Source organism: Vigna umbellata, chromosome 11 (assembly GCF_029865625.1).
Source record: "Vigna umbellata cultivar VRB3 chromosome 11, Vumbellata_1.0, whole genome shotgun sequence".
Classification (NCBI taxonomy): domain Eukaryota; kingdom Viridiplantae; phylum Streptophyta; class Magnoliopsida; order Fabales; family Fabaceae; genus Vigna; species Vigna umbellata.
The window spans coordinates 25,958,434-25,973,790 of record NC_142175.1 but is presented as its reverse complement, the minus strand read 5'-3'; the positions used below and the strand labels follow the sequence as shown (position 1 = coordinate 25,973,790).

The 15,357-nt window shown below is 33.9% G+C and overlaps 1 protein-coding gene across 1 annotated transcript; it reads left to right on the top strand.

Annotated features, from left to right (window-relative positions):
* The first annotated feature begins 11,467 nt into the window (after positions 1 to 11,467).
* Positions 11,468 to 14,832, top strand: LOC148191344 (1-aminocyclopropane-1-carboxylate synthase-like). Its single transcript, XM_088101827.1, has 4 exons — positions 11,468 to 11,635; positions 11,745 to 11,876; positions 12,021 to 12,181; positions 13,618 to 14,832. Exons 1-4 carry the CDS (start codon positions 11,468 to 11,470, stop codon positions 14,591 to 14,593), a joined length of 1,437 nt encoding a protein of 478 aa, XP_087957953.1. The 3' UTR covers positions 14,594 to 14,832.
* The last annotated feature ends 525 nt before the right edge of the window (positions 14,833 to 15,357 follow it).

Sequence of the window (15,357 nt, the reverse complement as noted above, 5' to 3'; positions counted from 1 at the left end):
TTCAAGGAGAGGATCCATGGTGGTGCCTTTGGTGTGTTTTAGAATTATTTGCATGGTAGCTCAGTCTTGGGGGTTATCCTGAAACTACAATGGTCAATCAGTCTCAAGTAGAGAGGATTGAACCATGTCGTGAGTAGTAGCAGGAGGTTCTAGTCTTGGGTGCTTCCAGTATGGCCCAAGGTGAGTGATAACGAACTAACCTCATGAGTGTGGTAGGGTGAAACCCATTGACAATGACTTTGCAAAGCAGTAGAAGCCACCACGAGTACATGACCTGCCATAGCTCGACAATCATTCTAAGTCCGGACAAGTCAAGTGTAAAGTGTAACAGGTTGTGTTGCGTGGTCCATTAACTTTGAATTAAACTTGCATGTTGTGTGTGATTGTTATAACATGATTTTTGTATACCTAGCTCACCCTTGTGCTTGTGTTTGTTTGTTGTTTGTGTTGTGTTTCTGTTGCAATGATCATCTACTTGGATGTGAGCAAAGGTGGATGAGGTACCTCTAGAGCAGGCCTTGGAGGGAGATGATGCTGCAGTTTAGTTTATTTAGGAATTTCTAAATTAAGTACTATCATTTTGAATTACTCTAATGTGTTTAAGTCTTAAATTATGACTTTTTTTGGGATGACTGTAACCTTAATACTTTATTTACAGTCTATTTGTAATTGTTCTATTATATTAGATTTGATGAGGTCAATATTATATATTTTCTATATAATTTGGGACGTTGGAGTGAATTTACTTAACAATCTCATTTAAGAGCACTCATTTAAATCCATTAATGATTTCCATTAATGATTTTCATATTCTAAAACAGGTTTAATCAACTTTCAAATTTTATTAAATATTTTCAATTGAGTATTTATATATTATCTATTAAATACTAACATTTTTTTTATATTTTTCAATTGAGTGTTATTTAACTTTTTAATGGGATAATTATTTTGACTCATAACTTTACTTACTTATTTTATATATTAAAAAATATAAAATCTAAAGTAATATTTGTGATAAATATAAAGTGATAAGTAACTTTTATTACTTTTATTAAAAATATTTTACATAGAGACTATCACTGTTATTGACATCAATAGTAGTAACGATGACTATTGCTTGACCATGTTAGTGATAAACGTGGAAGCTATAAGGAAACATAATGTCTTGATTATTCTAACATATTTTTAATAAAATAATAAAATTTACGTATCCGCTTACATTGACCATATCATTTTATATTAATCATAAAATCTCAGAGAACAAGTAAGAAAGATAATATAACAACATAACAACCACATAAAATAGTTAACGAAAAAAACTACATGACTTAGACTTAATTAAAAAATATTAAAATTTACAATACTCAATATAATAGAAAAGGATTATAAATATGTTTTACGTTTTAAAATTATTTTAAAAATTTATGTTTCATTCTTAAATTAAATCATATTTCTATTTTGTTTTTCACAGTCACGGAAAACATTCTTCAAAATAAATGACACATAAAAGTTATATTATAATATATTATTAAATTTAATTTATCACATAAAAAATACTTTAATAATAAATGACATATGTATTAAATTTCATTTATCACATGAAAACAAATGAAAACACTTTAAGTATTTTTTGCAGAAAAAAAAATTACGTGATTTTTATATAAAATATATGAACAAAGTGGGTATATATATAGTTTAGTCCAGAAACACGATATTTGAAAATAATTCAAAAATAAAAGACATATTTAACTAATCAATTTTTTAATAAGAGTTAAACTAAAATATTCGAATTTATAAAACACTAAAAATTTAATTAAGTCTTTAAAGTGTTTACGCATTTGCATACGTTCTCCTAAACCACCTAAAGGTAATAGACACCATCTTCTAATTAACTTTGATTATGTTAAAGGCAATATTAACTGTGGTGAACCATGGATGATGGGATTTTTCAGAATAGTAGTGGCAACTTTCTGGACAGCCTCTCAATTTTTGCCATTGAAACTTCTTTTCTTGCTTATGTAGTTACGATTGACATAGCCATCAAAGCTTTGAAAAAAAAAAAGGACAATGATAGGTCATAGATTTTTTAATAACATTTTAATACAATATATATGTCATTCTTTTTATTGGATTTAGAGTATGTTAACATACTAATAAATAATAATGAATTAATAAAAAATAACATATATTATATTAAAAATGTTGTTAAAAAAGATCTGTGCAAAAATATTTTATTTAAAAAAAAGAGAGGCTTAAGTGTGAATTTATTCCTGGAGTACAAGCTCTAGATATAGTCTTCTTACTTAAAATCTGCAGGCTAAATGGAGAAAATGCATGGAGATCACATGCTTTTTATTTTTTATTTTTCTGTTCTCATATTTTTCTTGAATGGAATATTTTTGTCAAATAAGTTAGCCAATTATAATTTAGTTAAAACTTCTTAATTGTTAGATTTCATTAGTTATGATTTCTTTTATAATAGAAGTGAACTAATGTAATATTTGTGCTAATTGTTATATTTTGCTTTAATTAATTTGTATCTCATTTACGGTGTATTTTATATGATTTTATCAAGTATTTGTCATTTAGGATGATACAAAGTCTGGATTTAAGACTTTATGCATACTATCTCCTGCACTAGATCAATATTAATTTATTCTTCTATTTGTAACAATTTTCTTTAGAACGACGTATTATTGGTGTCAAGTGGAGAGACATAATATACAAGAAAAAAATGAAGGGAGAAACTATCAAATATGCAATAATAAATAAACAGAAAAATAGGAAAACAAAAGCAAGAAAGATAAAGAGTGAGTTTGTTTGAGTACTTGATAACAGTTGAAAAACTGTTATTTTCATGCTTAAAAGTGATACTAAAAGCAACCTTTAGACTTAGAAACTAGCTTGAAATCATGCATTTTGTTTATATTTTCAGAAATAAGAGAGCTGGACAGGTTTATGCTTGATTTGAGTGTTTTTGTGCAGGTTTTGAGGTGAATTTGGTGAAAGAAGTGAAGAATGAGAGAGAGGACATTAGAAAAGACAAGAAAGAGTGCAAAAAGAGAAGTCGAAGGCACCGCTCAGCGGCAAACTACCGCTGAGCGGCACTCAAGAGGTGGCGTTGGAACCGCTGAGGGGCAAATGGCCGCTGAGGGGAAGAAAGAAGACGCGTAACCACCGCTGAGCGGTAAATGGCGCTGAGCGGCACTTTTTGGGCTTGGGCTTTTGTAATCTTTTGTAACTCTAGATTAGTATATAAGGGCTTGCACGTCCTTTAGTTAGGCATCTTTGGCAGAAACGAGGCAAACACTCTCTCTTTCACCCCTTTGAAGGAGGATCTTGGATGCTCAGGCTACCTCTTCACCTTTATTGGGTTTATTCTTTCATACTTTCATTGTTATTCATCTAGGTTCACCATGAATATGGTGAACTAAACCTTGTATGTTTGTTGGGGAATCAATGTAATCTCTTGAAGCTCTCATATATGGATTTGTTGAATACATCTTTGAATTAAGACATATGCTTTCTTTTCATCATTAGTTAGGGTTTTTCCTCTTTGCTCAATGCTTGCATTGTTTAACTCATTCTAATGCATGATTATTGGTTTTGTTGATACGGACACGTACGGGGAAATCTAGATCCGGGGAATTTCTCCCAATATTTTACTGACAACATTATATTGGTTGCCTTAAGCTCCTGCACTCATGAACTAATCATTAGGAATGCTAGGAATTGTATGAACTATTTGATTAGGGAGAAGCCATCTAGAATGGTACATTAGAGAGTGGCATTAACAATGATGATTTGAAAGAGGAATTCCTAAAATATATGAGAGTGGATGAGATGAAATTGACCCCCAACAACATATTCATTCATTTAATCCATTGAAAGTTTTTATCTTATGTCTTTGCCATTGATCAATTCATGCATACATGTTTATTTTCGTCTTGCATATTAAAATTTCAATCATTGTTTTCTTAAGTCTTAGCTAATCAAGAAATCACATAACTAAACTAGGCCGTGAGTCCTTTGGGAAGAACGATACTTGGTCTTACCAAGTTTTATTACTTGAACGATTCGGTCATACTTGCCGATTGTGAAACAAGTTTGTGACATCATATTTTGGTGCTTACAAATTTGTCCATCAAGTTTTTGGCGCCGTTGCCGGGGACTCGTGGTTTAACTGGTTAATTTGTGTGATTATTGATTATCTTTGACTTATTTTTTTATTTTTAATTTAAATTTCGAATTTTTTTAATTTTATTTTATTTTTCTGTTTATATTTTTCAGTTTGTATTTTATTTGATTTTATTTTATTTTTCTGTTTTCTGTTTTTCTGTTTTCTATTTTTATTTTCTGTTTTTTTATTTTTCGGTTTTTATTTGATTTGATTTTATTTTAGGTTAGATTAGATTAGATTTTTTTTTTAGGTTAGATTTTATTTTTATTTTTTTAGATTAGATTTTATTTTATTTTATTAGATTTTATCTTTTTATCTTTTTAGGTTAGATTTTATTTTATTCTTATTCTATCTTTTAGGTTAGGTTAGATTTTATTTTATTTTATCTTTTAGATTAGATTTTATTTTTTAGATTAGGTTTTATTTTATTTTATTTGATTCTATCTTCTAAATCTCTTATCTTCTTATATCTTTTCAATCTTTATTTTCTTTTCTCTATCTTTTTGTGCTAACAATTGTTTTTAGGGTTTTGTGCCTAATGTCTGCAGAATGCAATTTGGTCAAGAGTTTAATTATAGGGGCACTCAATTCTACCAAAGTAATCTCAACCAATGGTGGGAACCTCACTCAAGCATGGATCAAAGCCAATTTTGGCAAGCTGCTGGACAATTTGAGAACCAACCACAACAACAATGGCAGCAACAACCCTTTCTATCAGGAAGTTTGGATAGGTTGGAGGACACCCTTCAACGATTTTTGAAAAATTCCGACTCTACTCAGAAAAGCATTGAAGAATCATGTAAAAGAATGGAGATGCAACTTCGTCACATTAGTCAGATATTAAATGATGATGTTAATACTGATGTTAACCTTAAGGAGGAAGGGCAAGTCATTATCACTGAAAGTGACAAGATTCTTGATGAGGAAAAATTAGAGGGAGATGAGGAAAGGGTAGAGAGAAAAGAGAAAGAAGAGTTGAGTGAGAAAGATAAAGATGAAGAAAAAGAAAAAGAATTGGTTGAGAGAAAAGAGAGAAAGAAAATTTGTGTGAAGATAAAGAAGTTGAGGAGAAAAAGAGAAAGGAAGAAAAAAATAAAAGAAGAGAAAAAGAGAAAATTTAGGGAGAGAAAAAGGAAGAAAAAGAAGATGAGAGGAAAGAAGAAGAAATCACATGAAAAATCACATCCTCATCTAAAGAAGAATCATAGGAAGGAAAAGAAATTTAAGTGCTTCATGGAAATCTTCAAGAAATTGGAGATTAAAGTTCCTATGATTGAGACACTGCAACAGGTTCCTGGTTTGATCAAATTTCTGAAGAAGTTCAGTAGGAAGAAGAAGAAAAAGAAGAAGGAACTTGAGCTTTACTGGGTCAAGCTAATGACATTAAAAGAGCGCTTGCTGGGAGGCAACCCAGTGAATTTAAAAACTTTTGATTTGGTTTTGTAATTTATAATTTGTGAACATTATTCTGGACATTATTTTATTGGATCTAGCATCTACTGAAGGATGCTAGGTGATTAAGTATCTACTGAAGGATACTAAGTTTGTAACACCTACTGATGGGTGTTGGTGAGAAGATTTTGCACCTACTGATGGTGCTGGTAAGTTTGAAACACCTACTGATGGGTGTTGGTGGATTTTGGGTCAGGCTCGTGACGTTAAACAAGCGCTACCTGGGAGGCAACCCAGTTGATTGATTGTTTTCTGTTTGTCTATTTTAGTTAGGGTTTGCATAAGCATTTTTAACATTGAATTGCAGGGAACCTATGAGGGGTATGCTAGGAAGGCACGTAGGTCAAGAAAAGAAGGAGAAGGGCACATCACGAAAGTGCCGCTGAGCGGCATTTACCGCTGAGCGGTACTAACGCAGATGGGCTTAAGTTCCCCTTAGCGGAACCCGAGCCCATTGGGGTATTTTTAAACCCTAAGCTGCGCGTTTTTACACTCTTTCAAGTTCTTCTCTGCATAAACACTTCCACACCTCTTCTCCTAGGTTTTCCACATCTTTTTACTCTTCCCTCTTTAGAAAATTTCTCTTCCACTCACTTTTACACTAGTGTGCTATCAAAGTTTGGGGTTGGAAGAGAGCATTCTAGTTTAGAAGCATTCTCATATCATCTAGCATCTCCACCCAAGTAAGTAAAATGCATTTTGTTCATTCTAGGGTTCTTGAAATTGACTGTGATTGTCAAAGCATGAATATTTAGGGGTTTTGATTTCTATGCATGATTTGATGATATATTTGATGTTTGAACCGATTAAACTGCTTGATTATGAACTGGAAAACTGAAAATTGCATTTGGGTGGAGTTAGGACTGTTTTAAAAAGAGATTTGCAAAAATCTGCAGATCACCGCTGAGCGGCATTTACCGCTGAGCGGCACTCTGCCAGATTTGTTTTTTTTCTGGTTTATTGCATGTTTGAATGTGGCACTGGTGGCGCTGAGGGGAAATTCTGGCCCTTAGCGGTGGTTTAGCTTCGAAAGGAGTTGTGTTCTGAGTTTACTAATGATGAACATCATGTTCTGTGGTTTTGGATTTGTGTTTGAATGCAGGAATGACATCCTCTTCAGGAAAGAGATTGAAGACCATGGCAACCAAGAGGAAGGAAAAGGAACCAGAGCAGCCCCATAATGGCAGGTTCCTCTCTAGGAAACATGAGAAGCACTTTAGGGTGGTTCAGGACAGGAGACTTCTAATGGAGAGAAAGGTTGGAATGATACCTAACTTTGCTCCTCAATTTGGAGAGCAAGTGTTAGGGAATGATTGGGGAAAGCTAGCCACCTATCCAGCACCTGCCAACATAGCTGTGGTCAAGGAATTCTACACCAATGCAAAGAAGATTGGTGATCATCCAGCTGAGAATTATTTGGGCTATGTTAGAGGCCATGCTATCAGGTATGATCCTGACTCCATCAATAACTTCCTGGATACTGTGTGGGCTGGTGAGCAATGCCAGTTTGCTCTTAGCATGGAGGAAGGTGCTGACTTTGAGGATGTTGAGAGAGTATTGTGCATACCTGGAGGACACTTTCAAAGGAATAGATCTGGAGCAGTGGTTAACATTAGGAGGACAGACTTGACTCCTCTTGCAAAGTATTGGATGGCATTTTCTCATGCCAACATTCAGCCATGCTCACATGTGTCAGATATCACTCTCAGCAGGGCACTATTCATCTATTGTGCTATCAGAAACTTGAATGTTAATATTGGGCAGGTGATAGCTGATGAGATTAGTGTGTGTGCTAACACCTCAAACAACAAAGCACCACTGGGACATCCTTCTTTGATCACTCACCTTTGCAAGCTAGCTGGGGTGGATACTTCTGTTCCACCATTTGAGAGGCCAAGAAAAGCTATAGATGAGGCCTATTACAGACAGTACTATGGAGGTGAGGAGGCAGCCCAGCCAGTTCCACCACGCCAGGCTCGTAGAGAGAGAAGGCCAGCACAGGGCAGGACTTCTGCTGATACTCATGAGGCAGAACCATTCCAGATGAGGGACATGTATATGTCTCTTATAGGTGCTCAGTTGCAGTCCATCCACAGAGGGCAGGTGGCCACGGCTGAGATGATAGTGGGGATGTATGATACCCCTCCAGCACACAGGTGGACTATGGATGAATTCCATAATGTGGTAGCTTGGCCAGAAGAACCAGTATATGGAGGAGCTGGAGCAGCTGAAGCTTCAGCCAGAGATATGGAGGAAGATGAAGCAGAGGAGGAGGATGCATTTGATGAAGATGATGATGAAGAGGAAGAGGAAGATACAGAGAGCTCGGACTGATGAGGAGCTGAGATAGCATTTACTGATGAATGCTATCATATGATTATGCTTTTATGGTTTAAGTTTTCTGAACTTATTTGTTTTTGTTTTTAGATTAGGGTTTGATGTACTCTATTGAACACCTGGTTTGTTATGATGGTTTGCTATTAACTGTGATTGTGTGATAAGTAATGCTTGATGATGCTTATTGATTGATTGATGTTGAGATGATGTGCACATTAAAATGCTTATACAGGTGATTCACAAGCTTTGTGAACAAATGCATAATATCATGATTGTGATTGTGAAATTAAGCAGGATGTGCATGTCAAATGTGAATGAGCTTATATGTGAGGTTTTGAGCTCCAGAGTTATTATTGTTGAATGCTATTACTTTGAAAGCATGAATGATTTTGCCCAGGTTTTCTATGATTGAATCAATTGCTTGTTTTGCATCATATGATCAAGGCCTTGTTGTTGAAACCCATTTTATGGGCCAAATTCATAAAGTTAGCCTACTAAAAGAGAACACGTTGTGTTCTATCCTTTGAACCCTTAGCCTTAAACATACACTGAACACCCTTGATTGAAAATCTTTACCTTGAGTTAAGTAGAAGATCTTGTGTGGTATTGTTAAATGTTCAAGTTTGGGGTTATTGGGGAAACATGAAAAAGGAAAAGCATTGAGCTAAGAGCTAAAAGTAAAAATATGCAAAGAAAAAGCAAAGAAAAGAAAAAGAAGCAAAGCTCAATGCAAATGCAAAAAAAAAAAAAAAAAGAGGCAAAAGAAAGTTGGGAATGAATAAGAATAATTGTGTTGTTATGATTCTCTTAACTCAAGGATTTTGTGATCCAGAAAAACCAATTTTCTTGTTAGCCCAGCCACATTATAAGCCATTGAAAAGTCCTTGTGATGATGCATGCTTGTGAATGTTTTTGATTGTGGTAAAATGAAAGGCAAAGTTGATTCATGTGACATTGTGATAGTGGAGTGAATGAGTGAAACACTTTACCTCTTATACACTTGTGTGTTGAGTGAAACACTTTACCTAGTGAGGAAAGATTCCATAAGCACATGAACATCCATGCTTAATTGATTGATCATTCATGAAAAATAGCATTTGTTGGAACTTAAATGACTTTGTGAACACTAAAGCATGTGCACATCTTGAATTAACTCTCGGTCATAAGTTTGAGTGAAGTTTTTACTTATCTTGAAAATAGGATTTTGAATGAGTGAACCATCATATGAATTGGCTGGAGATGGAGTTACATTTTGTTTGCTTGAGGACAAGCAAAGTTCTAAGTTTGGGGTTGTGATAACAGTTGAAAAACTGTTATTTTCATGCTTAAAAGTGATACTAAAAGCAACCTTTAGACTTAGAAACTAGCTTGAAATCATGCATTTTGTTTATATTTTCAGAAATAAGAGAGCTGGACAGGTTTATGCTTGATTTGAGTGTTTTTGTGCAGGTTTTGAGGTGAATTTGGTGAAAGAAGTGAAGAATGAGAGAGAGGACATTAGAAAAGACAAGAAAGAGTGCAAAAAGGAGAAGTCGAAGGCACCGCTCAGCGGCAAACTACCGCTGAGCGGCACTCAAGAGGTGGCGTTGGAACCGCTGAGGGGCAAATGGCCGCTGAGGGGAAGAAAGAAGACGCGTAACCACCGCTGAGCGGTAAATGGCGCTGAGCGGCACTTTTTGGGCTTGGGCTTTTGTAATCTTTTGTAACTCTAGATTAGTATATAAGGGCTTGCACGTCCTTTAGTTAGGCATCTTTGGCAGAAACGAGGCAAACACTCTCTCTTTAACCCTTTGAAGGAGGATCTTGGATGCTCAGGCTACCTCTTCACCTTTATTGGGTTTATTCTTTCATACTTTCATTGTTATTCATCTAGGTTCACCATGAATATGGTGAACTAAACCTTGTATGTTTGTTGGGGAATCAATGTAATCTCTTGAAGCTCTCATATATGGATTTGTTGAATACATCTTTGAATTAAGACATATGCTTTCTTTTCATCATTAGTTAGGGTTTTTCCTCTTTGCTCAATGCTTGCATTGTTTAACTCATTCTAATGCATGATTATTGGTTTTGTTGATACGGACACGTACGGGGAAATCTAGATCCGGGGAATTTCTCCCAATATTTTACTGACAACATTATATTGGTTGCCTTAAGCTCCTGCACTCATGAACTAATCATTAGGAATGCTAGGAATTGTATGAACTATTTGATTAGGGAGAAGCCATCTAGAATGGTACATTAGAGAGTGACATTAACAATGATGATTTGAAAGAGGAATTCCTAAAATATATGAGAGTGGATGAGATGAAATTGACCCCCAACAACATATTCATTCATTTAATCCATTGAAAGTGTTTATCTTATGTCTTTGCCATTGATCAATTCATGCATACATGTTTATTTTCGTCTTGCATATTAAAATTTCAATCATTGTTTTCTTAAGTCTTAGCTAATCAAGAAATCACATAACTAAACTAGGCCGTGAGTCCTTTGGGAAGAACGATACTTGGTCTTACCAAGTTTTATTACTTGAACGATTCGGTCATACTTGCCGATTGTGAAACAAGTTTGTGACATCATATTTTGGTGCTTACAAATTTGTCCATCAGTACTTTTTATATTTCTAACATAGCAAAACACTAATTATTATAATTTTTTTAAAGTGTTTGCTGCTTTAAAAAGAAAGTAGAAGTAAAAAATAAGTTCGGTGGAAGTAACTTTAAAAAATAAAAGAGATACTTTTAATTAAAAAAAGTGTTTTTTAAACAAAACGTAAAATAATATATGTACTTTTATAAAAAATCACTTATTAATATTTATTGGAGAAGTGAAGTTTAATATTTTCATTTTAAGAGTATATTTTATGATATTAATAATTAAATATAAATTTATTTAGTAAGTTAGGGATGTAACTATTCAAAATCTATTTTAACAAAAAAATTTAACTATTATATCATCTTTATTATTTTCTTATTAGATCACTCCAAATATCTAATTTAATATTTGATCGTGGTCATAAATAGAAAACAATTTTCATTTTAAGAAGTTAGTTTTATTAAATTGAATTACACATAAACTTATTTAATAATTTTTTTTAAAAGTAATTTACATTTTAAGTTTACACAAACTCACTTAAAAATAAGATAAAAAAAAAAAGAGTACAGAGCACAATTATTCTATTTGGCACTGTGGTCGTTGGTCTTTCCACACGTGTTTATGAAAAATGAGAAGTGAAACAATCAATTAGACTTCGACCAACATAATCTTATTATCTTATTTTATTTTTTCAGCGTTCAATCATGAAGTTCTAAACAGAGTTTTCTTCCTCATCTACCACTGTTCCTACCCCACATGCACTATAAATACCCCAAACTAACACCATTTTTTCACCAGCACTTCTTTGCTAACCTAGCTATAGCACCATCCAAATTCCAAAGCCTTGCAGCTCAACCTAGATTCTTACCATACACCTTCTGCATAAATTATAACATTAACATGGACTCAGGGAGAATGAGCCAACACCTTCTATCCAAAATTGCCACCAATGACAAACATGGAGAGAATTCTCCATACTTTGATGGCTGGAAAGCATATGAGAGAAACCCTTTTCACCCTACAAAAAATCCTCAAGGTGTTATTCAGATGGGTCTTGCAGAAAATCAAGTATGTGTGATTCTCCCTAGACCCACCATAAAAAATGCAATTTTTTATTTTGATTACGATCAGTTTACTAAATGGGTGTTCGTTTTCTTGCTGGTTTTCTCTTTTCCAGCTGTGCTTTGATCTGATTGAAGACTGGATTCTGAATCATCCCGAAGCTTCCATTTGCACTCCTGAGGGAGTGCATCAGTTCAGAAACATTGCCAACTTTCAGGACTATCATGGACTGCAACAGTTCAGAAATGTAAGTCAAGGAAATTAATTATGAATTAATCTTTTCTCACGTAAAGTTTCTTTTCATTAGTTTCTATCACAGCCTACAAGTAGAAACAACTATTAATATGCTGAAAACTCAGAAGAAAATGCAATTTTTATTCTGATTTTGCAGGCTATTGCAAACTGGATGTCAAAAGTGAGAGGAGGTAGGGTCAGATTTGATCCAGACCGTATATTGATGAGTGGAGGAGCAACAGGGGCCAACGAGCAAATCATGTTCTGCTTGGCTGATCCTGGAGATGCCTTTATGATTCCTACCCCATTTTATCCAGGGTATGTACCTTCTCTTCCTTAAAATCTGTGTTCATTCAATGAATGTCTCTGTGCTATTCACTATCACCTTTTAAAGTGAAAAAGGAAAACCGAACATTCATAAAGCCTTATAATAATAATATAACACCTCTTCTTTTTTATTCAAGGCGAAATTCAATGTCTTAACATTCTACTTACTTTAGTTACAACAGCTTTTCTCAATATATAATATTCATCAGAGTTTTATTTTTGTTTCTGAGGTGACCCTTTTATGTATATCTGCTTACTTGTTTCAGTCTGGAATACTGTAGAATTAGCCTAATATTTTGACAGATTACGTTAAGTGTATATGAAAACGTGGTATTGAAGGGTTTTTGTTGCGGACACCAAATAAGGTGAAGCTTGGGTTGGATCAATCAAAGTAATGTATCACTAATGGATGAAATAATTGAGTCAGTTTTATTTTTATAAGCAAAATAAACTTTATAAAAGATGTGAAGAACAACACAAAGAAGGACATGATCTTAATTTTGTTATGATATTAATTAAGGTTTTTCTTTAAATGAGTTTAGTACAAGTAATTAAGGTTTTTATCTTTTCATTACGAAATATATATCCTCTTATAGTATGACTTTCTCTTCTGGTCTTTGTTGCATATTGTGATAATTTGGAAAAAGAAAATCAGAGAAATTATGTTCAAACTATTAAGCGTGCCATGGGGTGAGGTTAGTCAACACGCGTGTGGTTTTTCGTTCACATATATGTTAAGTCCAAATTAGACACTTCATGATGCAAGCTAAGTGGATTATAACTATACATTGACCTTTACAAGATGAAACATGGAAACTACTAACATCTGTGTACGGTGACCTCATATTCAAACAGAAACGTCAGCACATGCACAATACAATAATTTCACACACATGCAGCTCAATTAATTTTTCAGAAATTTAATTCGGTCGGTCAAATTTCTTCACAATATCAAATTTAGTCTAAAGAAAATCATGCCATGTCATTATTTGATTTTTTATTTTCATGGAATTTCTTTTGCACTAAATCCAACTCTTTTCTTTAACTGATTTCTGCATTGATATGTTTAACCTTTGCAATTAATTTGATTTAAAGATTGTGCTTTTTTTTATTGAAAGCAACTATTTGAAATTTTTTTCAAGACCCTTGTAACTCTTTCCAGCAACCCACTTAATGCGTGGACCACAATACATAAATATATTCACCATCGCTGAATTGGTCAAAAGAGAATTAAACCTGATAGGGTGATTAGACGCGTATTATTATATTAAGGTGATATGATTAAGAGGTGGAAAAGTTAATTAACAACGTCTTATCAATGGCAAAATATGATTACGTAAGTGTATACTTACACAACACAAAAATGAAATATATGGTTTTATTTAACAGAGTGATAAAGATTGATAGATTTTCATATTTTACTACAGATTCGTTCGTGACTTGTGTTGGAGAACCCAGGTGCAGTTGATTCCTGTCCACTGCCATAGCTCCAACGACTTCAAGATAACAAGAGAAGCTCTTGAAGAAGCTTACAAAAAAGCCAAAGAGGACAACATCAACGTTAAGGGGTTGATCATAACAAACCCCTCTAACCCATTGGGCACAACCTTGGACAGGGACACGTTGAAGAGCCTAGTGAGCTTCATCAACGAGAAAAACATTCACTTGGTCTGTGATGAAATCTACGCAGCAACTGTGTTCAGTAGTTCCCCCAGTTATGTAAGCGTGGCTGAAGTGATTCAAGAAATGGAACATTGCAAACGCGAACTGATTCATGTCATTTATAGTTTGTCCAAAGACATGGGGTTCCCTGGTTTCAGAGTTGGCATAGTTTATTCATTCAACGATGAAGTGGTGGCATGTGCTAGGAAAATGTCTAGCTTCGGCTTAGTCTCCTCGCAAACTCAACACATGCTGGCTTCCATGCTTTCCGATGAAAAGTTTGTGACGAAGTTTCTTTCGGAGAATTCAAGAAGGTTGGAGGAGAGGCACGAGAAGTTCATGAAGGGGCTTGAAGAGGTTAACATTGTTCGGTTTCCAAGCAGTGCAGGACTTTTCTTCTGGATGAACTTGAAGAGTTTATTGGAGGAAGCAACGTTTGAAGCTGAGCTGAAGCTATGGCGTGTGATCATTCACGAGGTGAAGCTGAATGTGTCACCAGGGTCTTCTTTCAACTGTTCTGAGCCTGGTTGGTTTAGGGTTTGCTTTGCCAACATGGATGATGAAACAGTGGAGATTGCACTGAACAGGATTCGTGAACTGGTGGGGAAAGAAACAAAGAAACCAGTGGGAATGAAACGTTGGCAACCGAATCTTAGACTCAGTTTTTCTTCGAGGCGGTTTGATGAGAGTGTTATGTCTCCTCATTCACCTATTACATCACCTCTTGTTCAAGCCACTTGAATATTCGACAAGGGTTCTGCATCAACATCTATCGTTTTCATGAACTATGATGATATGGTCTCAGTCTGAAAATATTTTAATAATTTTTTGTTTTTGTTTTGCTAATTAGGTTTGCTTTCCTAATGTTCTGGAGGGTGCTTAGGGTATTTTCACGTTAAGGTTGTCCTAAAGGGCTAACTGTGAGATAGCTAGGGTGACAGAAATTATTGGTGCAATTGCAGTTATATATATGAATGGAATAAATTTGCCCACCTTTATATTTGGAGAAAGTTTCATTTTTCGATATATGTAACATTCATGCATGAATCAAATAATGATGATATTGTTTTCTTGTTCGATTATTCGTTCTAATTGCATTAGATTATATATTTTTAATTAACTCTATGAATCTGCAACGCCAAGTTAAATTGTTTGAAATGCCGCAGTTTTTAAGATATATATTCTAAAAATTGAATAATTTTTTTAATTGATTAAAAAGTAATATAATCAGTTATTTTAAATTTAATATTTAAAAAAATCATAAATTATCTTAAATTCATAATAGTAAAAACAAATCATTCTTAGATCTAAAGTTAATTAAAACCAGATGTAATTAATATAAAAGAAAACTGAACTAACATAAAAATATACTTATTCTTTATCTCTTTTGTTTAATTCTTTCATTTTCCTTAGACATAAAAAAATATTAAGATTGCTTCTAAAATTTGGGGGGAAGTGATTCACATCTTTTTATTAAAAGACAATTATTCTGTTATTCTTTTAAA